The sequence below is a fragment of the Lissotriton helveticus genome, chromosome 10 (genome assembly GCF_964261635.1).
Source record: "Lissotriton helveticus chromosome 10, aLisHel1.1, whole genome shotgun sequence".
NCBI classification, from domain to species: Eukaryota; Metazoa; Chordata; class Amphibia; order Caudata; family Salamandridae; genus Lissotriton; species Lissotriton helveticus.
In genome coordinates this window covers 362,914,275-362,941,125 of record NC_136071.1, presented here as the reverse complement: position 1 = coordinate 362,941,125, position 26,851 = coordinate 362,914,275, and the positions used below count along the sequence as shown (strand labels likewise).

Genomic DNA, 26,851 nt, shown 5'->3' with positions numbered 1-26,851 from the left:
AAGCTGCCGGTACACATGCTAACATACACCAACAACGTAGTGCATTTTAATGCCAGGGTTTTCGCACACTGCCATAGTGTCACGTGCCGCCCCTGCTGTGTGCCATATCCTGCGGAAGCACCACTCCTGAGGGGTTGCCCCATCCTATTTCATACTTTGTTACTAATATAATTTTTTGTTTGTTTTGCCAATCTTTTTTGCCTTTGCAATATTTTTTACAATGGCATGGCAAGTCCTCACATGCTGCTACCTGGACGCTTGCTTCATCCGCTGCAATTTGTAATCAACTGGATCCCAGGTAGTAACTGCTTCAATGAGCAGCCATATGCTAATATTGTATTAATTGTTCATCATCTTATTTATCTTTCCTTATTTTTGATACATTGTTTTTAACACTGATTTTAAATGTGTCTTTCATACTGGAATGAAAAACAAATAAAGTATGCCGAAACCACTGAAAGGTGGTTGCTCCAGCTAGAGCAAGTGCAGGCACCTTTCAATGATTTTGTCTTACTTTATTACTGGTTCATTATTCAAAGATGAGAGAATATGGGAGATGAGATGTCCTTATAATATTCTTTACCATGTTATCATGGCTGCTGCCTTGTTATTGCTTGTAAATGCATCAGCCATCTTGGAATTGTAAAGAATGGTAAAATATGGAAAATATAAAATGAGCAAGCAGTGGCCACCTTCTTTGGGTGACTCTTGTTACACTTTATCATTGCTTTTCAGCTTAAAGATTGCCAACCTGTTACTTTTAACACATCACCCATCATGGAATAGTAACCTAAAAATAATGTTGTCTAAAAACCATAGAACACATCTACATGCACTCATAAAGATAATAACTTTGTAAGATGCCAATAAAGGTCAGTCCTGTTGACTGACGGTTCTTGTTTCTCATGCAAAGGTAACAATTCTGAAGCCTTCCAGTAATGGAGAAAACTAATGTTTTACTCACCATTTCTTGCAACCAATCCAAGCAGTGCCTCCAGGAGGTATGTACAAAGGTGGTGCTGGTGTGGCACCATCAGACAGGACAAGATGGACACAACCACATTCAGAAGCAGGCACACATTCTCCATTCTGTTCCACCAATCCCTTTAAAAAGAAATAAGAATATGTCAATAGATAAAAAGCTGTGTTGACATCAGGCACAGCTTCATTGAGGTCCTGTGTAGGGATTCCTAATGAATAGTCACCAAAAGTGCTTAGGACCCAAAGGCAAGAGAACTTTTGGAAAAATTGGAATGTCCTCTGGCAGCCAGGGGCGGATATAACTTGAGTTATTTACTGTTGAGTAATTACATTAAAAATGAGTAAAATTATGTTATCTTTACGCAGAATTGTGTGAGGAGCTTAACCATGTATTTAGCGCTGTTTTGTTAGTGCAGAGTGCTCCCTCATAGTAAAAATGAACCTGAGGATGCATTTTGGGCTAAGAAAATAGTGCTTAATGCAACAGGAACACCAGCAGTCAGTAACCCGCTTTCTGTTCCTGTAGTCTTGAGCACACATTTTTGGCCTAATTTACTCCAAATTATTCAAATGGACAACGTTTTCTTTAATTTCACAAGCATAACAAGAAGTGACCAAAATTACTTTGACTACTCAGGGGTAAATACAATTTTGCTCAGGCATACCGGCAGCCTGTTCCCACTGGTTCCCACCGGTACCCATGGTTCCATAATAGGATCAATTGGTTTAGAATTTCGGGCAAACCCATGAACTGCTAGGGGATCCACACTGGAACCTAGCTCAAGGACAGTGGACCACTTTTGTCAGTCTGGAGGACTGCTCACTGAAAACTAGTTGGAAGTTGTTTCTTCTCTCGACATACTCCTAAGTCCTCCATGATGCTGTGTTGTACAAACATTTAAGGAAGCACCAGTCATCGATTTTGTACACAGACAGTAGAATCGCAAAATATATTCGGACTGGTGTAATTACAAGCCTTTTGGCAAAAAGGGTAGAGTGTGATGCAAACAATACACAAGAAAGTCACAACACATTGCAAAAACATAACAGAAATGCAAAACAACTACACACAACTCACCAATACAACACAAAAACATGATGCAGTAATAAAAATAGAAAAAAGCAAAAAATAGAAAACACACCACAGCACGACACCATGCAACATCCCAATGTAACAGTAAATAAGCACATAACAGCGACTCAAGGATATCACAAGAACGCAAAACTCCAATATGACACACACACAATAAAATAAAGGCAACATTTCAATAACGCACCACAATACAAAAGCATAACTGCACAGTAATACAACAACATTATAACACAGCATCAAATAAGCAACACAAGACAGGCTCAACCTAGCAAAACAAAACACAACACCACAATAAAATACCAACAATAAACTAAAAATGTTTTTAAAAAATGCAACATAAAAACAACAAATCATCTGTCAGCAGCATATTTAGCCATTCTGTTCTTTTGTGTTGTGATGTTGCTTTGGCATTTTTGTATGTTTTTTGTATTGTTATTTTGTTCCTTTATTGTTGTGTTCTGATGTCTTTTGTCATCTTTGTTGTAGTGTGTATGTGCTATGTTGCTGTTATGCTGCTGTGCTGCTTTGTCATGTAGAGAATTGTTGTTCTATGTTGTAAAAATCACTATAGTGTCTTTTGAGTTGTCAGTGTACTACATTGTTTTGTGCAGTTGTGTTGGTTTTAATTCTTCCAGTTTTATTTTCATTATTGTGTTTTATTGTTTTCTGTATAATTGTATTGTGTTGTTTAGTTTTATTGTGCTTTGTTGTAATGCTTTTGTGCAGCATATTTGTGTCATTTTGTATTTTGTTGCAGATGAAGTGCATTGTTTTTGCTGGTGTAGTGTTCTGTTGCTGTTGTATTATATTTGATGCACTGGCAGTATAATATGTTATTTTATGGTGCTGTGTTGTTCTTATAGTGTCCTTTTGCATTGCCACTGCATTGAAATTGTGTTTTGTTAAGTTTGCTCTATGCTGTTATGTTTTGTTTTGTTCCGTATTGTTGCATATGTGTTGCATTATTGAATAAGTGTTGTGTTCTCTTATATAGGTCTTTCACAGATTTTCACAAATGTAACTATTTATCCATTTATGAGCAGCACATTTCATGAACTTTTAAAAGAAAAAACCTTCATCATAGCCAAATGAGGTAGTGTGCTGTTGATATATCTCCAACACTTCCTATGATGTTTAAACCATGTTTGAGACAATGCCTTAAAATAGCATCATCAAGATTCCCTCAAAGCCATGGAACAAATTTGTTTTGCACCAATCATGTGTATTTTTAAAAACAATGGGCCTCATTCAGAAGTTGGTGAATACAGGGCATCAGTCAAAAAAGTGGTGGATGTCCCATCGGCAGACTTGCAGTTCCTGGGGAAGTACCATCTTTTTGACAGTGCAGCCTAGTCTGGCTCCACCAGTGTAAAACTTTCGCTGACAGCCCTAATGACATTGAGCCGTAGGTCAAAGTACCCCAGGCCACCCACCTTATTTAGAAGGGATATTTGAACTTAATTGTTCCTGATCAGTAAAGTTGAGGGGTGGGAGTGCAGATTATGTTGTGCAAGGTTAGGGGAGCATTTAGGTTTTTTCCTGATTACCTTCTTCAGTTGGCAGATGACAGCAAGCACAGAAACCTCACACCTCTTTGGGTACCTGTTGATGGTGATTTCAGCTCGAGAGTAGCGTGCAGTGAGAAACATCACTCGGCCTGGAGAGAGCACTCCAAAGGAGAATCACCTTAATATGATTTGGAAGCAGCACACATTGGATACAAATCTTGTGTTTGATTTTGTTATATAAAAGTCATACCTCATTACACCATCTGTTTTTCACGTTCCAAGTCTTCAATGGAAAATTAAGGGAGTGCTCCACAGAGTACCCAGAGGACTTCTGCTCAACCTGGTATCTTTGAATATGGTTCTTTTACTTGAAGAGCTGAGTACTTGTCCTGAAGTGGCAAGAAGACTGACTTCCAGCTGAAAGAGGGTTAGCCACCCTGTAGGAGGACTACCTGTCCAGCAGGAGAGAGTCTCAGCTAGTCTCAAGTGACTATTGATGCACCCAGAAGAGTAGGACTGACAATAGCAACTGGTGGACCCTGGAGTCTGTGGACCTGCAGTCTCTCTGCATTGCTTCTTGGCGGGAATCGCAAAGAATGCAACTGAGACTGCTGAGGCCCAGTCAGGCTGTAATAACATGTCAAAAGTAAACGTTCCGTGTGAGTTTGGATCTGCCTAGAGTAACTGGCCTGTGAATGGCTGCATCTGCCCAGAAATAAAAGGCCAGAGTGTGGCAGCATCTACTTAACCGCTTCTGTGCCACAGATGGAATGGTTACATCTTTGACTGTAGTGCTTCTGTGCAGAGGACAGAACAGTTCCGTTCTGGCACCAACCCATGGGGGAATCGGTGGTGCTCCCACCATGAGCTGCCAATCTACGGGCCCTCACCGGGGATGGCACCGGAAGCACTTCGGCTGCCACCTCCAAACCCCCTGGGCAATGTGATGACATTGGCATGGTGCGCCCATGTCATCACAGCAGGCCGGGTACAGCGCGCATTTGAGAAAAAGTATGTTTTTTCTCCTGGGAGAAACGGGGACAGCAAGAGGAACAGGGAGGAAAAGGAAGGAGATTTTCCTTTCCCTCAGTGTCTCTCTGCAGTGCATTCATGCTGTGCAATCACGAGTGGGGCCGCAATAGCACAGCAAGAATGCACCTACTAGGCCACCAGGGATTTTGTCAGCATTTTTTTCGTAGGGGAGCGGTTCCTTGGGTAAGGGTTGCTCCTCATTAAGAGGGCCTTGTTTTGGCCACTTTATTCCCCCCCTTGGAGGGGGCAGAAAGCCACTAGACACCAAGGATTCAACATATTTATATTGTGGGGAGAGGCACTTTGGACAAGGTCTGCTCCACATTATTGAGGCAATATTTTATCCATTTTCTGCCACCCCGAGGGTAGATCAGCCTTACTTTTAGACCCATCTGCCCCCAAGGGAGGCAGAAAGCTACTAGACACCAGGAATTTTAAGTATTTTTATGTTGGGGAGCGGCCCTTGGGCAAAGGTCTCTCCCCACTATAGGGGCAATAATTTGGACATTTTCTGCCCCCCACCCCCGGGTGCAGATTTGCCTTACTTTTAGGCTCATCTGCCTCCAAGGGGGACAGAAAGCTACTAGACACTAGAGATTTTCTTTATTTAAATGTCAGGGAGAGGCCGCTTGGGCAAGGTTCGCTCCCCAATATGCAGGCTATATGGTGGCCATTTTCTGTCCCCCTTGGGGCAGATCAGCCATATTCTTAGAGCCATCTTCCCCAAGGGGGTCAGAAAACCACTAGACACCAGAAAAGGTTTATGTGTGTGTGTGAAGTAGAGTTCGGTTGATGATCTGTGTGTACAGGTGTTTGGCTGGAGGTGTGTGTAGAGTGGAGCTTGGCTGGCGGTGTGTGTGGACTTGAATTTGGCTGGTGGTGCATGTGGACCACAGCTTGACTTGAGGTGCGTGTAAGCTATGCTTGGCTGGCGGTGCGTGTGGATAGTGCTTGGCTGATGGTGTGTGTAGGCTGGCACTTGCTTGGCAGGCGGTGATTGTACACTGATGCTTGGCTGGCAGTGTACATGAACTGACGGTGTGTGCTGGCTGGTAGCCAGTATGTGTATTGACTTGCTTGAGGTGTGTTTGTGAGTTGTCTGATCCTCGGATACTTGGTGGTGAGATTGGTGTATTAGCGGTATTAGCGTATGAGAGTCATTTTGTAGGGTCTGTGGCTGGCCGTGTGAATGTTTTTCTGTTTCTGATGCATGAAAGGCATGTGAATGGCCTTTAAAGCGGTTGGTGCCTTGATGTGGCTTTACAGCTCACTTGCCGTAAGTCAGTTGTTCTTTGATCTAATGTTGAAAATATTAAGAATAACTTTTGCATATTGTGTTTCCTAAAGTCATTGGCGAATAAAGTGTTTTTGTTAACCATTTACTTATCCTCGTGCCAAAACCAACCAGAAGGGTTGTGATTGACAAGTGGATGGGTGTGCAGTGATGTTTTGGGGGTTATGTTTTTGCGTTTTACTTTCTATGCAATCTCTCTCTGTAGTGAACACCTTCTGTCCTCAAATCATTTTGCTGGTCACCATGGGAATAATATGTGGTATGTTTTGTGTGGATCCCAAAAGGTTTACTTATCCAGAAGCCCTTGTAAATTTGATCAATTGATGAAAACATATTCTTTTTTCACATTTCTTTGTGGGAAAGTAGGGGGATCACTGGGTCAGCACAAATGTCCCTCCACCCAGCGTTCCCCTAGGTCTCCTAATAAAAATGCTACCTCACTTGTGTAGGTAGGCCTGGCGCCCCCAACAGGAAAAAGCTCAAAAATATTGTGGAGACATCAAAATGATCTATCACAAAAACCTGGTTTTGCCAGGGGGTCACCTGCATGTTGGTCCCCGGCTCAGTGACCATCTAGGGAAACCTACCAAACCCAGACATTTCTGAAAATGAGACACCAGGGGGAGTCCAAGGAGGTGTAGCTTGTATGGCTCCCCAAAGTTGTCTTACCCAGAATCCTCTGCAAACCTCAAATGTAACTAAAAACACCAGGTTTTCCCCACATTTCTGTATGGGAAAGATGTAAGGCCACTGGGCCGGCACAAATATCCTACCACCCAGCATTCCCCCATGTCTCCCAATAAAAATGCTACCTCACTTGTATGGGTGGGCTAAGTTCCTGTGTCAGGGTAGGGCACCAATTTGTTTGTAGAGCCATCAAAAATATTGATCACAAAAATACCTGGTCCTGCAAGTAGGTCACCTGCGTTTTTGGTCCCCAGCTCAGCGGGCATCTAGGGAAACCTACCAAACACCAACATTTCTGAAGACTAGTCTTTAGAGGTGTGGTTTTCATGGATCCCCCACATTTTTTTTACCCAGAATCTTACCCAGAATCCCCTGCAGACCTCAAATTTAGCTAAACAAAATCACATTTTCCTAACATTTCTGCTTGGGATCACAAATTTTCTATCACCCAGCATACCCCTTCTGTGGGAGGGCAAAGTGCCTGAGATGGAGAAGAGCTAGAAATGTGTAGAGATTTAAAGGATATTACAGTGTGTTCGTAAGAGCAACTTTTTAAAAAAAATTGTTTTTAGTCTGACTCTGCTTTGTGCACCCACACAAGTGCGGTATCATTTTTCTCAGGAGACCAAGGAAACCTGGTTGCTTTGTGATAGATCATTTTTATTTCTCCATAACACATTTTGGGTTCTTCCTGGTCTCAGGCACTCGGCCCACACAAATGGGGTAGCATTTTTATCGTGAGACCTGGGGGAACATCGGATGGTAGATACATTTTGAGGTATGCAGGGGATTCAGGGTAACAGAAGAACCTGGAGAGAACCACACAAGTCACAGGATCCTGGATTCTGCAGGGTGTCTAGTTTTCAAAACGTTACAGGTTCGCTAGGTTTCCTTAGTTGCCGGCTTAGCTAAGGCCCAAAATATACAGCTAGGTCAGTGCAAAACTATGATGTGTCCACGTTGCGTTTTAGGCCTTCTCTTGTCATGGGCACTAGGCCTATCCACACAAGTCAGGTACCATTTTAATTGGAAAACATGGGGGAATGCTGGGTGGGTAGACATTTTTGGCTCCACACAGAGTCATAAATGTGAGGAGAAGGGTTTTTTTAGACAAATTGTGAGGTTTGCAAGGTATTTTAGATACACCAATGATGAGAGAGCCATGCAAATTAGCCCATCCTGGATTCCCTAGGTGTCTAGTTTACAAAAATGCACAGGTCTGCTTGGTTTTCCTAGATGTCGGCTGAGCTAGGGTCCACAATTCACATCTAGGCACATTGCAAAAAAGGGTCACTTTTCAATGGAATAATGTGATGTGTCTGTGTTGTGTTTTGGACTGTTTCCTGACAAGGACACTAGGCCTCCCTGCATATGTGAGGTACCATTTCTATTGGTAGACCTGGGGAAATGATGGGTGAAAGAAGGTTTATGGCTCCCTCTAGATTCCAGAGTGTTTCATCACAGAAATGTGAGGGAAATATTTTTTTAGACAAATGTTGAGGTTTGCAAGGGATTTTGGGTAACATAACCTTTTGAGGCCACACAAGTCACCACATCCTGGATTCCCCTAGGTGTCTAGTTTTAAAAAGAATTACAGGTTTGATTCCCTAGATGCTGGCTGAGCTAGGGCCCAAAATCCACAGCTAGGTGCACTGCAAAAAAAGGTCAGTTTCCAGCGGACAAATGTGATGTGTCCATGTTGCAATTTTGACTGTTTCCTGCCACGGGCAAAATGTCTACCCACACAAATGAGGTACCATTTTTATGGGGAGTGATGGGTGCAAGAAAGTTTGTGACTCCCCTCAGAGTCCAGCACTTTCCATCACAAAAATGTGAGGAAAATGCATTTTTTAGACACATTTTGAAGCTTGCAAGTGATTGTGGGTAACATAACCTGGTGAGAGCCATGCAAGTCACCCATCCTGAATTTCCCTAAGTGTCTAATTTGTTTTTTAATGTGCAAGTGTGCTAGGTTCCCTTGATGCCTGCTGAGCTAGGGCCCAAAATCCACAGCCAGGCACATTGTAAAAAAAAGGGTCAGTTTTCAGTTGAAAAATGTGATGTGTCCATGTTGCATTTTGGCCAGTTTGCTGTTGCAGGCACTAGCCCTACCCACATGAGTGAGGTGCAATTTTTATTGGGAGACTTAGAAAACACAGAATAGTACCATCTCTGCATCTCTGCATTCAAAATGTAAGACAGAGTGTAAAAAAAAAGTCATTTTGAAAAATGCCCTCTAATCCACATGCTAGTTTGGGTACCCAAAAATTCAAAGATGGCAAATAACCACTGCTTCTAAACTCCATATCTGTTCCTATTTCGGAAATACATAGGCTTTTTACTTACCTATTTTTCGCTCTTTATATTTTACCGAATGAATTGCTGTATACCAGGTACACAATAAAAAACCATTGCAAGCTGCAACCCTGTAATTGGCTCTGGGTACCTCTGGCTCTTGGTGAACCTAGGCACCCTATATATCTCTGAAACCAAAAGGGACTAGTGGAGGTAACAGTATACTGCTTTTGAATATCTGCCATAGTTAGAAGAAGTTACAGGTGAAAACTTAGGCACAAATGGCTGTTTTTTCAACTCAATTTCAATATTACTTTCAATAGGAAAACCTTGCTGGATCTACACAAATTACTTGCTACTGAATTTAGAATGTTGCCTCCTTTTCAGAAATGTACAGTGTTCTGGGATTCACCATTCATTTCACAGACATTTCTACCCCTAGGTTGAAGGCACAAACAATAGAACAAATGGGGTACGGCCCAGTAAAATGCCAAACTGAGTTGAAAAGGGTGGTTTTTTGACAAAAAACCTGTCTGTTCCTGAAAGCTGGGAAGATGGTGATTTTAGCACCACATGCCCTTTGTTGATACAATTTGCAGGGGGAAAAAACATTTTCTTCTGCAGCACCTTTTTCCCAACTAACCTCCCCCCTCCCCCACCAAAAGATGTAACTGTATTTTGACACATTTTTCAGCCTATGAAGGGGAATCCACAAGCCCTGGGTACCTTTAGATTTCCTAGGATGTTGGAGAAAAAGGATGCAAATTTGGCGTGGATGCTGTTGTAATGGGCTCTGTTGTTTAATGTGGCTGGGCTGCGTCTGACCCCATTGTTCAAACCATTTAGAATGTTGATGCTGCGTCGTTCCACCAGCGAAAGTTGGAGTTTCGCTGGCGATGATGGTACTTGCTTCTTTTGCTGCGATGCTGACAGGGATAAAGTCTGTCAAAACTAAGGGGCATATTACCAAGCAATAGCGATAATTATCGCTATTGCTTGGTTAGAGACAAAAATTTACCGCAAAGCTGCGGCGATTGTTATCGCAAATAAACCTTGGTATTACCAAGGTTTATCGCACATGCGATAAAAATCGCCGCAATGCATGAATATCGCTGAAAAGTCAGCGATATTCATGCATTATCGAGCTAATGCTCTTAGCCATGTTATCCACCTCCCATTGGATAACATGGCTAAGAACTGCTCAGGGCAGGTGTTAGCTTTTGGAGATATTCGCGCTTAGCGCGAATATCTCCATAAGTTGGTAATAGGAGATAGCGATGTTAGCGACTGTTTCCAGTCGCTAACATCTTGGCACGCCCACTTTGCATGTCATTAGTGATAAATATCACTGACATGCAATGTGGGGCCCAAGATGGTCGCTATCTCCTACTAGCTGTCGCTAACTGGTGTTAGCGACAGCTAGGTAATAGGGAGATAATTTTATCTCCGCTTTCTTGGCTTTTAAAGCCAAAAAAGTGGAGAGAAACCCCCTTGATAATATGCCCCTAAGTACCTGTGTCGGTGTCATCGCTATATTTCTTGGTGACAATCGCCAGCCATATGTAGTGACACCCGGGCAACAGGACAGCGTGGAAGTTGGCAGAGCGAGGTTGCCTTGTCGAGTCTCACTAAGAAGAGCTTCAGAGAAACGGGTCCTCTGACAATCAGTTTTAGAGCGTTTACAGATGAGCGATGTTCGCTGCAAAGAAGTGCCATGTCTGACACGCAGCAGGAAGAGCACTCATGGTAGAGTGCTGATCATCAACAGGGCAACGTCAGGAGCACATGAGTAGCGCGAGCATACCGAGTGCTCACCACATCAAATCTGAGGTGCGGTGTGGAGGCAAGCCGGAGCGAGATTTATGAGAGAGGAAGTTCAAGCGCACCTTGAGTGACTGTGGAGAAGACCCACACACTATTCTTTACGGTGCAGCAGTGAAGAGTGCTGGTGATCTTTAAGCACGAGAAGAGCTTGAGGAGAAAATTTCCACTAAGGATTTCGCATGCCTGTGTGCTGTTTGTACATCGTATAAACAGTTCTCACCTGTGCTTTCGTGTGCACCCACAGCAGCGCATTTCTGCATCCTCTGCTGTTCTTGAAGACCTAGGGGCAGACATGTGTCTGGTTTGAGGAACTGCTCATTATGGCGTGTGAGCCTCCTGCTCGCTGCAGTTCGTACTACAAGTATTCTTATTGACAAATGGTAAATGTCAGAGCAGCTGTGTGTCAGTTTTCGGATTCGGTCAGTCAACTTCATTTTGTCACAGAAAATAACTTATTTTTGAATCCTCTTCAGTATAATTTTGTTACCTAAGCTACTGAGCGTGAGCCTATCTTTTCAGCATGGCAGTCTCATCCATTGTAATTCCACCGTCATTCCTTGCACAGCTAGGTCAACCGTCCATGCCGTGGGAGGAGTGGATTTACCTTTTTGAGAATTATTTTGTTGCTCTGGATTGTCTTGAGTTTTCAGCTGAAAGGAAAAAAGCACTCCTGCTGGGAACGATCGGTAAAGAGGCACACTGCATTTTCAAGTACTTACCTCAGATACTCGGGAGTAACAATCAACCTGTTGAAGATGTGTTCACGGAAGCCATGATACGTCTTGAAAAGACATTTGCAAAGGAGCAGAGCATTGTGTTGTCATGGTACAGGTTCTATGCCAGACCGCAAAAGGACGACGAGTCCATGGATGAGTTTGATTCAGCTTTAGCAAATTGTCCATTAAGTGCAAATTTGGTTGAATGGCAGATGAACTCATTCGAGATCAGTTGATTGTTAACTGCCATAGCAAGAAGGTGCACGAACGTCTTTGGGCTGCAAAGAATCCCACTTTGAAGGAAGCCATCTCCATTTCAAAAGAGTTTGAGTGGTGCATGCTTACCATGAGAAAGAAAGACAGAGCAATGGATGAAGTGGCTGCTGTGGGGAAAAGGGATTTCACAACAAAGATTACAGCCGACAAGTCTAATCCTAGGCTCCAGAGAGGTGCAAAGTACAGGGTCTGCTTTAGGTGTGGCAGTTCATTCCATGCGAGTGATTCGAAGTGTTGTTTTGCGACCAAACAAGACTGCAGGAAGTGTGGTTGCAGTGGACAATACGCCCGGAAGTGCAAAGCTTCAGACAGGTCCAGAGTTACAGTCGCTGAGGACTCAAGTACAGACGGGGACGGAGAAGAGTGGGTGTTAATGGTCCTTCCCAGCAGCGGTGAAGAAGGGAAAAAATGGAGACCCAAGGCTTTCTTCGGGGTCTTGGGGAAACAAGTGGAACTGATGGTGGACTGTGGTTCTCTATACACAATTGTACCGAAGTGGATGTGGAAGAAAGAGTGGCTGCAGGTTACCCTCCTGCCTAGGGACATAAATCCAAGGGGGTACCAGGGCGAGTCCATTGATGTTCTTGGTTTCTTTACTGCTCCTATCATTTTTAAGTCAAGGCAAGTGGTGGGTAAAGTTTATGTTGCGGAGGATGGGCCTCCTACACCTGGGATGGGGCATAAATTTGACCTTCACATCGTCATTGATCCCCATGTTGAGGGTCAAGTCTTGTGCTTGGCTGACGCATCCACCGAAGAAGTTCTGAGAGAGATGGATAATGTTTTTGGAAGGGGGCTTGGCGAGTTGAAGGGGTATACTCCTAAGATCATCTTAAAGAAAGGTACCATCCCTATGAAGCACAAGTTGAAGAGGGTCCTTGTCATTACGAGGGATGAATTAAAAAATGTTGAAAGACATTGTCAAAGATGGGGTCATAGAACCTGTTGAGGTGAGTGAGTGGGTCTCTCCGGTGGTTATCACTAAGAAGTGTGATGGCAAGCTCAGGTTCTGTGTGGACCTTCGCAGTTTGAACCAGCATGTTGTCCCCAACACTTTTCCCCTTTCAAACATCAATTTTGCTTAAGGGCGGTAAGTACTTTTCAAAACTTTATTTGAAAAGTGCTTTTCACCAAATTAAGTTACATGATGAGTCCAAAGACCTCACAACATTTATTACCATGGAGGGCACCTTTAGATTTAAAAGGCTGCCTTTTGGGCTGTCTTCTGATGCCAGTGTTTTTCAGCGAGTCATGTCTGAGGTGTTGAGGGGTCTGGAACATGTAAAGTATCTTGTGTGCCTGCGGTCACTGCCTGCCACCGCCTGCTGCCACCATCAGGTGACTCCAATCCCCAGAGTTCTACGCACCGGGGAGGCACCAACGTGTTTGTTTTGCACCAAGAGGCTCTAAAAAGAGGGCTTGGGCTCTCGCAGAGCGGGACGCGCGCGGGCATGCCCAGGCAAAGCCCGGGTCAAGGGCGGGCTCGTCCGACACCGGAGGAGGCCAGGTTGGGCCAACCCCCTTTCAAGTGGCGTTTGGAAACTGGTGAGAACAAGGGTGAGTCACCTATCCAGACCCTCCAGGTTTTCGCGATTTCGCGATTTCGCGATTTGCAAAATAATCGCGAAATCGGCACTTTTGTAAAAAGGCCGCGCTTTTTACAAGAATGCCCGCGAAATTAGGTGTTGAAAGCTCCCCGGGGCTGATTAGGGGTAATCAGCATCAATTGTTAAAATGCCTCAGACCCAGCGCCTCCATTTTACATCAAAGAGATAAAGGGCTGTGAACGGAGGTCACCGTGAGCAGGATGGATTTACATACTGACAGTTTTAGACTACTCATAAACAGCATGTGGCAGTCTGGATGTAATCCAGGCATGATACAGGGGCCCATCCTTTCCTTTAAACGTCTGGCTGGATTCTGCTTGCTGAAATGAGAAAGTGGCGTTTTGACATTTCTAGGAAGGTTTTTTTTTTCATCCTTGCCATGTGTTTGTTTTCATAGTGGCAGTGTTAGAAAGACATTCAGTCTTTACAGAAATCATTTAACCATCTTTCAAACACTGATCGGCAGTAATTTACGGCACCAAAAGCTTTGTGTGTGAAATGTGGTGAAGATACTCCCTTCCTCTTCACAGAGGGTGTGTTGTTGCTGGGTGGAGTGCTTCTGCATCGTTATGAACTGGTAAGTTTATGGCCCCCACATTACTAGTAATGAGTTTTCACATGGTTGCATCTAATTCACTCAGAATTCTTTATGCGACGCTGGGCAATTATCTCGCTAAGAAAAATGTATGATCTTGTTGACCTGTTGACCTCCTTTCCCAATTCCTATAATCTCAATCAGTTTACCTTCGTGTTTACTTTCATACAGTTTCAATCACCATTACCTTAAATCAGTCTGCTCCACTGCATTCTGTTTCACTTATACAAAGTTCATTTTCCCAAGCTTTTTGCCTGCACGGTTATTAAGAATAGGCATCTGGGATATTTCTACAAATGCCAGACATTATAGACAATTTAGCCCCATCGAAGTGCCGTTTATCATTATTTCTCTTCAAAGTGGCAATCTTGTTTTTGAGTCTGTGAGTCTTTTTTTGGCTTTGAATAACTGTATTTAGTAAGCCCTCTCATATTTCGTCATGGCCCATAATCCATTACAGTGGGCATTTGGAACGTTATTACCACACATCTCTACGAAGTGGCTCATGGCCACTATAGTAAATTAAATGATTAGCTTATGCAGGGCCACTCTTATTGTTTCTTAACACGCAAGTGCACTTGGCACAACATGGGCTTGGTCCTTTTTCTGCTGTTTGTAACTTTCATCAGTAATCTGTATTATGATTGGGCTACTTGCTCCTTACCAGTGTATAAGACCTTTATTTAACTCAATTTGTTTCCATCTCCAGAGGGCCCTCCTACTATCACTAGGATGGCCACTAGTGTTCACTCCCTATCATCCTTGGTGATCCCAGCTGATATAGAGTCTTTCACTATTTTACTCTGCATTGAACCCAGTGCAGTTGCCAATCAGGAGCTGAGGAGAACTGAGAGATCCGGTGAAGCTGCCAATGAGGAGCAGTGCAGTTCTGGTGAAACCCTCAGGTCATCCAGGAGAAGTACACTTTGACTCCAGTCAAGGGTTCAGGACCTTGACGACAACTCTTTGGGGTCAGGACTCAGTCCCACAGATGCAGCAAGGTGACCAGCAACACTGTTCTATTGTGCTTGGCTTAAATCTATGCTAAAAAATGTTATAAAAAAGGAGAATATGTCAAACAAACACTCTCAGACACTTAAAATATGCCCGTTTCAAAGTGGAATACTCTGCTAAAACAGAGTCATTGATTCATGGCTGAAAAGGATTGATTAGGAGTAAAGTAAAGTGCCGCAGTAATGCCGCTAAATTTCCATTTTTATGCCGCTAAATTTCAATTTTTGTGCCGCTAAATTTGCAAATCTATGCCGCAATATCCTGGGGGGTCTGCCTATCTATCTTCTATAACAAGCCCTGTTATTGACACTATTTTAGTTCATCCTCGAGTTGCCATAATGGGAAAGCGTACAATGCATCACCTGCACGCCCAATAACTGACAGCATTAACAGTATGCTTGAGAGGGTGGTTAATATTGTATCGGGCGAAATTGAACTCACGGAGCAGCGCATGTCATTGGGCTTTGAGGGGCGGGCGGCGGACATTGCCAATTTCAGAGGCACATTAACTGATCACATTCATGACTCACCCCTGCCTCAGGCTCAGGGAACTGAAATCTATAAATCCCCGATTGCAAGTGGGAGCATAAACGGGCCTGAGATAACTGAGATAATTTGAGACACAATCTGATATAGATATTGCTACATCTGTGGGAATCCCAGCCGCTAAATGGAAGAGGAAGAGCGGGAAACCCTTGTGCACTATAGGGAAACAGCCTAGCCGCGCTGGCCACCCTCAAACCTGTCTCTCCGCTTGGATACAGCCACCTTTAAGTACTGGCACTTCCGAAATTCTTGACTCCCCTGTGATAATACCTAACACGAAACTGAGTTGCTCAATCGGCATACAGACTGAGGCAATAATAGACTTTGAGAACCTCGGGGATGCCATCGCCAACATTGTCACTGCGATGGTGACCAAACAAATAATGAACTCATAGAAATAAAGTTTACTTCTTTACTGGATTGCTTAGACAATCTGGCCACACTCATAGGAGGTGCCGGTCAACCAGCAGGGAATGGACAAATTGCAGCAGCCGAAGGGGGTGGTGGAGGGTAACATACAATAACAAGCATTTCAAACTATGTAACCCAACCTTCTACCATTAGAGTCACTGCCCCTGCAAACAATTCGCGCACCACATACAGCCAAACCAGGGGGAATTCTCAACCGCCCCCTAACAGGCATGGTACTACATCCACTGCTGAATTAACCACTACCCGACACTCTAATTCCATCTGGGACAGTGGTAACAGATCAAACAGACCCATTGGAGTCGACCAGAACTCATTACCTGGCAGATTGAGCAACAATGCTTTAGCTTCTACCAGCTGTAGCCTCCTGTTAGCAAATAAAGATGTTTTGAGTTTGCCACCTGTCGCCTGCCCTTATATGCTGGTACCGGCAAGTGTACCAACTCTAAAGAGGGAACAGCATGAGTCATGGGTCAAATTACGCAACAAATGCGCAGACTGACTATCTAGGCATAGGAGGTTCCACCCATCTGATATGAATGACATCCTCATGGTACTCAGAGTCGGGTGGGTTGGCGCTTCCACAAAGAGCATTGAAGGAGACTGTATTGTAATTAATTTTCGTAGGCCATCCCTGGTGAGACACTTACTAAGCGCATGTTAGTCCACAACACTTAATAGTACTAATTTATTTGTATTACCTGTTGGCTACTTTTACAAACCGAACCATGGGTTCTGCCTTAATGAGACCCTCCAACATCTTACCTCTAATAGGTTTCTGGCTCTGTCCGGATTGGACACGATTGACTATTGCCCTCTGTGAAACCCCCTAACCTCGCTGATGGACCATCATACCTCCAGTAACTGAGCTCACTAGCTCACACACATCAAGAAGGTCTTAGCCAGCCCAGACCTCTGCATTCTAAGCTGGAATATTGCGGGGCTGCACTCCAAGCTCCATCAACTAGATTGGTTAAAATGTATAGGAGAACAGGATATCCTCCTGTTCCAAGAAACTTGGCCTACTCAAGACATATTCATCAAGGGGTTTGAATGCCATAATATCCTAGCAATATCCCCTAAGCATGGTCGTCCATTTGGAGGGCTATCGATCTGGATTATTATTGCTGCAGGTGACAGCACTAAAACTATAAGTACAAATAATAACAATTTCCAAGCCATATTGTATAATAGAAGGGTTTCTTTTTTCTTAATTAATTTTTATAATAATGACATTCACTCCATACCAAATGGGAATTATATAAATGTATTTAATTTTATTGTGTCTATTCAAAAATCCAAAGACTGTTTCAAGTCAAATGGAATCTGCCTAGGCAGTGATTTTAACGCCAAACTACCTCAACTATGGCTGAGTGAACAGTCATTAAGCAGCGGAGAAAAATGTCCCAGAGGCAAGGAGTTAGTGGATTTTTTGAATAATCACAACTTAACTAATGTCATGGAGATTGCTGCTATAACAAAAGACAATGTTCCCCCGGAACCAACATTTAGAGAGAGGGGCTGTTCATCCACAACTGATTATGTTTTTATCTCTCCTGTTTTAGAGGGCAGCCTGTTGACAGCAGAAATTATGGCCACAACCTTTGGGGACCATAATCCAATCCAAATAGTTTTATGATTATCCCCTGTTCCAACACCTAATATAGAATGTGGTGCCATAAATTTATCACCATCCACAGGTAATCTAAGACTGGTGTGGTGGGGTGTTAATAACACCGACCTATTTGGTATAATGGTCAGGGAAAACCTGAGCCTTATTAACCTTTGTCTGGAGGATCCGGGTCCTCAGCCCGAGGTAATTAATGCCTTCGCCAAACTTTGTGGAGCTATTAAATCCCTGCTATCCAAACCGATTACCACAGCGCAACATGAACCTCGATGGTTCAATCATGATTTCTCAGAGGCCAACAGGCAGTTACGTAAGGTTCTATCACAAAACCCAAGGAGTAACTCATTGGTCAAGTCATCAAGTCAGACGATAAGTTGATCATTGTCAGAAGGAAGGAAGAACTACTAAGCGATCACTGGGATACACTTGTTAACGCTGCTAGTTTCAAAAATGGGAATATATTCTGGACTGCTGTTAAAGATCCAAGAACAATGGGGCAGCCGCTAACTTCCATAAGCTGCAACATAACAAGTGCAACCTGGAAAAGTAATTTGTCCTCAATTTATTTAGTGCCTTCACTAGAACTCGACCCCTCTAAGCATAGGGCTCCATCTGGGATTCCAATATCGATAATAGAGGTTGAGGAGGCCAAACGCCAAAGCGTGGGCAATAAAGCTCCGAGCCCAGATGGGTTACCCATCAACATCATCAAATATAAACCAGACTATTGGGTCCCTTGCTTCTAAATGTTTTTAATAACTTAACCAACGCTCCATTGCCAAAGATATGGACCACTAGTATTATCGTTCCAATTTTTAAAAAGGGTGTTCGCTCGCAACCAAGTTGTTATAGGCCGATCTCCTTCATAGACAGCACCCTTAACATTTTAGGCAATTTTATACAATAAAATTTTAACTTGGGCTGAGGATAATCACATTTTAGAACAATGTCAATTAGGTTTTAGGAGCAAAGTAGGCACAAAAGAGCAGTGTTTATATCTTAATGTGATCATTGGGAAATACACTATAGCACAGCACTCGCCACTTTATTTAGCATTTATGGACCTGCCTCCACCTCTGATTTTGTTAACAGGTCTCGTCTATGGTCCATTCTCCTTGCTTATGGCTCATAGCACGGGTCAGGATCAGTGGCGGGGGTGAGGTGTCCAATGATATTATTGTTGGTACAGGGGTTAGGCAAAGGGTGAGTCTTAGCCCCCCTCCTCTTAATCATCTATATAAACAATTTTCATAGATCATTGACCATACTCACTAACGATGTGCCCAGAATCAAAGGTAAAACCCTTCCGGTGCTTTTATATGCAGATGATGCAGTTTTAATTGGATGTACACGCAACACACTGCGCACCTTAGTACGGGGATTTACGGATTTCATGATTGGATTAGACCTATGTGCCAACTTTAGGAACTCATTTATAATGTCCTGTGGGCCAAGGAAATATCCCCTAAGCTCCATTTCTGTGGGAGAAGAAAAACTAACTTGCACTGCCCCTTCTCCCTATCTGGGGATGGTCTTTGCTGCGAACGGCACCTGGTCTGATTATATGGTGCACTGTAAGAATAAGTTCTCAAAGGCCTCTAACTCAGTCTCCCCCACCCAAAAAGATCAGAGGCAATCCCAGCGATTTTAAAGATTTTAAAATCACAGTGCATACCAATAGCTACCTACGGTGCAGAGGTTTGAGGCATTGCTAATAGCGCTAGTGTTCAATTAGAGGAAAGTAGATTTTGCAGAAAGCTTTTGGGTGCACCAATCTCTACTCCTCAGTATATATGTCCAGGTGAATTAAAATTAAGTTATATTGAAGATTTTATAAGGGCCGCCTTGCTTTGTTTTGTTTAGCCATATTGAAAAACCCATCAGCATCTCTCACTAGGGAGATAATAGACGATTGTATTAGCTGCTAGAAAGGAATTGAAATCCCATGGCTGGCTGGGGTCAACAAGAGCCTGAAAAGTGTCAAATTTGAAAGATTGTTTTTAGGTTTAAATCTTTTTATTGCATAATATAAATACAATACAAAAACATGAACTACCACTGTTCGAAGCGAGTACTACTGCCCAATACATACAAGCGCGCCGGGCGCTAGGTCCGCCTTCCTGAAATGCTAGAGGCTGGTGTTACGTGATGCCAAGAACAACGACAGTAGTATGAAAAAGAGAAAGTAACAACTCCCCCAACCCCCCCCACTCCCCAACTCCCTCAGGTGTCTCCCTCCCCCAACCCCCCCCTTCCCTCCCCTCCTCCCCCCCCAAGTAGGTCCAGTGCTCAAATCCGTCCCACCCCACCCCTCCATTCCCCCCGTCCTCCAGCTAATGCCCCTCAAATCCCCTTCAGGGGGCCGGTACTTCAGGTGGTGTCAATCTCAAGAGGCGAAGATACCTCGGGCAAGTGAGTTCCCTAAATTCGGTGACCAGCATAGAATGGAACGGCTGCCAGAGGTCTTGGAACTGCTCCACATCTCCAGCCACCGTGAGCGAAAGCTTCTCCATTCCCAGCACATGTCACAGTCTATGCAACCAATCGGTGAGGGAGGGGATCGTGGTGGTGCGCCAATGTATGAGGATATTCTGGATCGCAGAGCCCAGCGCAATAGCAATTTGTCGGCCTCTACGGGATTTCAGGGGATACATTAGCCTATTAGGGAGACCTAGCAATACATACGCGGGGAAGCGCGGCAGCTCTATTTCGAAGTGTGTATCTATCTCAGTCAACACCTCCTCCCAGTAGGCCAGCAGCAGCGGATAATCCCACAGGACATGCGTAAATGTGCCTACTTGGCCACAGGCCCTCCAGCAATTACCATCAATGTTACGATTCATATCGCGCAGCCTTTCGGGAATGTAATACCAGTAGGTGGTCACTTTAGTAAATGTTTCTGTGAGCCCCGTGTGGTATGCAGAGTGTCGTGCTCGGTATGAGATCAGTTCCCATTCCTTGTGGCTCAGTGTCCTCCCCAACTCCCATTCCCACCGCTCCCTGCCCAGGTTGTATAAGTGAGAGGAAGGGGGTTGCAAAAACTTGTAGAGGTCAGAGATCAGCTTTGCGTCCGAGGTACGTGACAAAAGCCAGCGCTCGTAGGGGAGAATACTCCTGTCCGCCGACTCCCTCACTTGCAGGTGCAGCGCCCAGTGGCGCGCCTGAAGGTATCTCAGTCTCTCCGTCTCAGGGAACTTGTGTGCCTGTCTGAAAGTCGAAAAGGGAATTACTCCTTCCGAGTCATACATATGAAATAGGGTCCTGCACCCCGCAGCCCTCCAGTGTGCAAAAGCCCCCGGTTCCATTCCCGGTGTGAAGTCCGGCTTCTCGACTAAAGGTGCAAGCGGCGCGGGGAACGTGGTAAGTCCGTGCGCGACGCTCGTGGCGTCCCACACCTTCCGCGGGACCCGCGGGATGAACGACGCGTACAAATTGGAGGGTCGGTGAGCCCTGCGCAGGAAGGGCACTTCCTGTAGTGGGCGGCCCGCTACCCCCTGGTCCTGGAAGAGCCAGTGCTTATCCGACTCCCACCTGCTCCACTCTACCAGGTATCGCAATTGCGCAGCCTGGAAGTACTTGCGGAGGTCTGGTATCCCCAGTCCCCCTGCCTCAGGGGCCAGCGTGGAGAGCGTCCTCATCAATCTAGGCTTACGGCCTTGCCAAATGAAATCCGCTTGCGTTTGCTGCAGCCACCCGGGGGGGGGCTGGAGCGGTAGAGCCCGGAACAGATAGAGGATTTGTGGCAGGACCGTCATCTTAACCGCGGCAATCCTGCCAAGCCAAGACAGCGTGCTCTTATTCCAACGTCCCAATTCCTCTCTCATTTTCTTGCCCAAAACAGTATAGTTTGCAGTCATCTTGGCCGGCAGAGTGGGCGCCAGTAAAATGCCCAAATAGGGCACAAATTCCGACAACCATTGCATGGGGAATAGGTTCTGCAGCTCGGTTCTCGTATGTGCGGACAACGAGACATCCAAAGCCACCGACTTCCCGAAGTTCATTTTGAATCCCGCTACCGCGGCAAAAGCGTCTAGTTCCTCAATGCACGCCGGGAGAGCCCTCCTCGGGTCCTCCAGAGTCAGAATGACATCATCCGCATATAGACTGACAGTGTGGACGTACCCCCCCATTTTCACCCCTGTCGTGCGCGGGTTCTGGGGTATCCTTTGGGCGAAGGGCTCCATATACAGGGCGAAGAGCAACGGGGACAGCGGGCATCCCTGCCTGGTGCCCCTTTCTATCGTAAAACTCTGGGAGCTACAGCCATTCACCCTCACCGTCGCAGAAGGAGACTTATAGCAGTTAAACACCAGGGAGCGAAATTTCTCCCCTACACCTACTTTCACTAGAACCTGTTCTAGGTATGGCCAGTGCACCCAGTCGAACGCCTTCTCAGCGTCCACTGCCAACATCAGCCTTTCACCGGGAATCCGGGATGCCTTTTCTAAAAGATGCGTCACCCTCTTAGTGTTGTCCACTGTTTGCCTCCCGGGGACGAACCCCGTCTGATCTGCGTCAACCAGACCTGGCAGGTAGAGTGCCAATCGGGCCGCCAGGATCCCAGTATAAAGCTTGAGATCCACATTGAGGAGCGAGATCGGCCGGTATGAGCCGCAGAGGGTCCGGTCTTTCCCCGGTTTGGGGATGACAGTCACCGTAGCACGCAGGAGGTCAGGCGGGATGGCGCCCGGCTCAGAGAACGAGTTGAAGAGACGGGTAAGGATAGGCGCCAGCGTCGTACAAAACGTCTTGTAAAAAAGGGACGTATAGCCGTCCGGACCCGGGGCTTTGCCATGCTTCAATTTGGAAATGGCGGTGACCACCTCCTCAATGCGGATTTCCGTGTCCAAGTATTCCGCCTGTGCCGGAGCCAGGGAAGGGAGAGTGACCGAGTCCAGATATTCCTCTGCCTCGGGTACCGACGGGGGGTCACTCGTATATAAACCCGCATAGAACTGTCGGAAGGCTTCAGCAATCTGGACATCCTCCGTGACTGCTCCGCCGCCGGAGACCGCAATTTCTTTCACCTGATGTTGTTGGTGTGCCACTCTGAGTTTGTTCGCTAGGAGCCGGCCACATCTGTCACCCCCTGTATAATATGCATGTTGGAGACGTAAATCCGCATACTCCGCCCGGTCCATATCTAGAGCCGACAGGAGTTTCCTCGCTGCTTTGAATTGCCGCCAGACCCTGGGCGCCCCTGTTCGGCGATGCACCTGCTCTAGTTCACGGACCTTCTGTGTGAGTTTGTCCCGTTTAAGTTGCCGTTCCCTGTTCTCCGCTGAGGAGACAGCTATAAATTCCCCTCGGAGGACCGCTTTCAGGGCTGCCCATTGGGTCGCGCGGGAAGTGTCAGCATTATCGTTGTGTTCCAGATAGACACGGATGGTCTCTGTAATGTGCTTCACTACTGTCTGCTTGTGAAGCAAGGTGTCCCTGAGGCGCCAAACGCCTGCGCTGCGCAGGCATCGGGGGCAAGCTAAAGGTGCCCGTGACCGGAGCGTGATCCGACAAGGAGAGGACCCCTATCTCGGAAGCCGTAGCCATCGCACAGACCGGACCCGTGACCAGGAGATGGTCCAGCCTCGCGTATGTTTTATGTGCATGCAAATAAAAGGAATAGTCCCTGTCGGCGGGGTGGAGGCGGCGCCAGATATCATGAAGATCCAAATCCGCCAATTGGGACCTGCACGCCGCCGAGAGTTCCCCAGTCTGCAGAAACCGCTGAGCCGATCTGTCCAAAGACGAGTCAAAAACCATATTAAGGTCCCCGCCTACGATAATATGTCTATCGGGGGTGGCAGTAACATCCACCAGGGCCGCACTGAGGAACCGCTCCTGATGTTCATTGGGGCTGTACACTGACCCTACAGTAAACACAATGCTCCCTAGCTTAATCCGATACGCCAGTAGCCTCCCTTTCTGTTCCACATGTTTGTGCAAAACCTCTCCTTTGAATCGCCTCGCTAGGAGTATCGCCACCCCTGCTGTCTTAGTGGTGTGAGAGGAAAAAAATTGTGTCGGGAATTTATGGGAGCGCAGCCTATGGCAATCGCGGGCTAGCAAATGGGTCTCCTGCAATAGGCAGATATCTGCCTGTGTATTTTCTAATAGGGACAGGACCGCTCTCCTCTTAATCGGAATATTCAACCCCTTAACATTAAGAGTTACAACCTTAAGGGTCGGCAAAGGCATCGAGACAAGTGTGGGCACAAGCAGCGGTCTCCCACCCGCGGGGTGCAATGCAAGAGAAACCAGCACCCGGGAGTCCGGGGGAACGGGAGCAAGTGTGCCCAGGAGCAGTAGGACCCCGTCAAAATGGAGTGGCACAGAAGCACGTGGTGTGCATGAGTCCTCCCATGGTGGCAAGATTCGGAAATAGCACTGGACCAACTCCCCCTGTCTCAAAACCAACCCTTCCACTCCCCCTCCACCCCCCCAGAGTCCCCTCCCAAACCCCCTCCCCCCCTGGAACCCCCAAACCAGCCCTCTGCAAACCTTGTCCCGGTCAACCCCTCCACCGCGCCCACCCCCCCTACAGCCAAAGAGCAAAATATGAAAGAATAGCCATCGCAATGCTGCAGTAACACCCCCAACTCCCCCCACCCCGCCCCACAACAACCTCGCAAACCTCATAGTCCCAGTACGGCTCCAAGTGGAACTGTAGTGGACGTCCGGCCACCACGTCTCCCCCGCTGCCCCCCCGCCCCCCAGCTCCTGGTGCAGCCATCGAAACAATGCCAGGAAGGTGATCTCCCACCGGAATCAACCTAGGCTGCATTTCAAGCTGTGAGAGCCACTGAGCGCACTGCCTCCTCCATTCCGGCTCTCACTGTAGGCGAATCTGGTCTGGAGTTCTGCCTCAAGCCCCGCGGGATCTGCAGCCAACCATCCCTAGTCACTCTCCGTCTACGAGGCGATTGCTCCCTCTCCTACTCCATATCGATGCCCAGCACAGCACTCGTGTCTCTGAGAGCGTGGAGCTGATGCAGTGTCCCGTTCCAACGAAAAATGATGCGGAGTGGGTGCCCCCACGAGTATGGTGTTTCCTTATCTCGCAAGAAATCCGTGGCTATCTTGAACGCTCGCCGTTTCCTGAGCGTAATCGCCGAAAGGTCCTGGAAGAGGGCCACCAGATATTCCCTTAGTTGCAGAGGTTCACGCTTCCTCGCTTCCCGGAGGATACGTTCTTTAAGTGCGTAGTCGGGCAGGAAAGCAAGAATGTCCGGTGGCGGGCCGGGGGATTCCGCGCCAGGCCCACCCTGTGGGCCCTATCGATCCGGAGCGGAAAGTCCGCATCTTCCTCCAGAATCTCCCTGAACAGCACCTGGAGAAAACCTGCCACATCCGCCCCTTCTTCCTTGGATGGCACATCACGAACCCGTATGTTGTTGCGCCGGGATCTATTCTCGAGGTCCTCGTTGTACGCCTGTAGGTCTAGGTGTTGGTCTTGTAGGTGTAGGACCTCCTGCTGCAGGTGCGCAATTTCTTCGTCTCTAAGAGTGTCGAGCCATCTCCATGGTTGCTACCCGTTCGCCGAGACTGTCCACCTCGCGCCGCACCTCTCGTACCTCCCCCGCCACCTCTTGCTTCAGTGTGTGGAAATCTTCACGCAGGGAATTGAAGAGGGTCTCCAAGAAAGATCTGGTGATGGGGACCTCTACCTCCCCAGGCCCCTCCGTGGCCCTGGACGTGCCCGGGGAGGAAGACCCCTTCTCTCCTTTCTGTTGTCACCTTTCTTCCCACGCTGCCCTGCCATCGCTATGTACCCCACTGCAGCCGCGGCGCACCTTGTCGTACTGCAACGGTCGTCCACCCTTGCTGCTGTGGGTTCCTGGCTTCCGGCTCGCTCTAAATCCTCAACCCCGCGACCAGGGCGTCCGTCGCGTCTGGGAGCCTCGTCTCGGGCCTATTCACAAGCCGCGGGTCGTGGCGGATTGAAGAGGCGATCCCCGGTGTGTCTTTGTCCTGGTGTCCTCCGCCCCTCCCGCAAGACCGCAAGGATATCGCCACTGCCGGGGGGGAGAGGGGAGGCGGGGAGGGGGCGGTTGGGGGGCTAGGTCAATGGCCCCCAGGCCGTTGCGATCGCACTCCTTCCCCACCGGGACTCAGTCTCTCCCCTGGGGCGGCAACATCCGAGTCCGGCCCTCAGCCTGGATTGCTTCCCAGGCCCAAGTGTCTCGTTCAATCCACGTCGTGTCCCACACTTCGGGCCGTGGGGGTGTGGGGGGGGGGGAGGACTCACCACCACCACCGGCGCTCACCTCTGTTAAGTCCAGTTCCTTGGCGGGGTCCGCCGGCCCGGGGCTCTGACCTCCGTCCCTCCGGGAGTGCAGGCCGCAGCACCGGCCTCAGGTAGTTGTTGCCCGCCGGGCCAGGCACCAGTCCGCTCCCAGCCTCGGAGAACAGGGTCCCCCTACCGCCTCGTCCAGGGGGGCAGTCCGTCAAGTGGCTCCAATGTCCTGCAGGTGGGGCCGACGCTCGGCTTCTGATGTCCGGCTCCACCGGGTCGCCCGGCCACGATACTCCGGTGTCGGGCCTGCACACGAGGCCGACGCAGACACGGGCCGCCGCGCTTCCGGGAGCAGCTTCCGCGGAGGGCCAACCCCTCCGCACCCCTGCCAATCGCACCGTCCACCGGCTCTGCGTAAATAGCTCCGGTGGGGTTTTCAGGCAGGTACCCGGCAATCCGGCCGGAGGAAGGCCGCAATCCCCGACCTCGCCTCCTCTCCGAGGCCGACGGGGCTCCTCCCCTGTCGGGTCTGCGCTAGGCCCAGTCGCGCTGCCGGGGCATTCAGTGACAGTCCAGGCCCCCTCAGCAGGCAACTCGGCCGTTTCTGCGATCCGCTGACTGCAGCCTGACGGACAGCGGTTCCGGCCCCCACTAACAGCACGGGGGGGGGAACACGCCGATTATATGTTTATGTTTATGTTTATGTTTATTCAATTTGTAATGCGCACAAATACCCGAGGGTGTCTCGGCGCAGAGGATTTGAACAGTAAACTGAAAAGAAAAAAGTATTTATTGATCAAAAAGCCATGTTTTGAGCTGTTTTCGGAAAATAAACAAGGTTGGACTGATTTTAATACAAAGAGGAAGGGAGTTCCATAATCTCGCCGTAGCTACCAGAAAACGTCTGTCTCCCCAAGTAACTGTTCTGGTGCGAGGAAGGGGCAGCAGAAAATTAGATGCCGAACGAAGAGACCTGCTAGGGGTGTAAATCCTGAAAGCATTTCTTAAAAATTGAGGGCCTGAGTTATGTATTGCCTTGTATGCAATACAGAGGGCCTTGAATTTTATGCGGCTTCTAACTGTAAGCCAAT

The 26,851-nt window shown here is 47.2% G+C and overlaps 1 protein-coding gene across 1 annotated transcript in view; it reads right to left on the bottom strand.

Moving 5' to 3' along the window:
- Nucleotides 1-26,851, bottom strand: part of LOC144784018 (SCO-spondin-like) — a 1,726,865-nt gene that overhangs the window by 310,902 nt on the left and 1,389,112 nt on the right. Inside the window, exons 104-105 of the mRNA XM_078662721.1 lie at nucleotides 21,073-22,941; nucleotides 965-1,104 (exon numbers count right to left, since the gene is read on the bottom strand). Coding sequence (XP_078518847.1) covers nucleotides 965-1,104; nucleotides 21,073-22,941 — 2,009 coding nt within the window. The remainder of the gene's footprint in view (nucleotides 1-964; nucleotides 1,105-21,072; nucleotides 22,942-26,851) is intronic.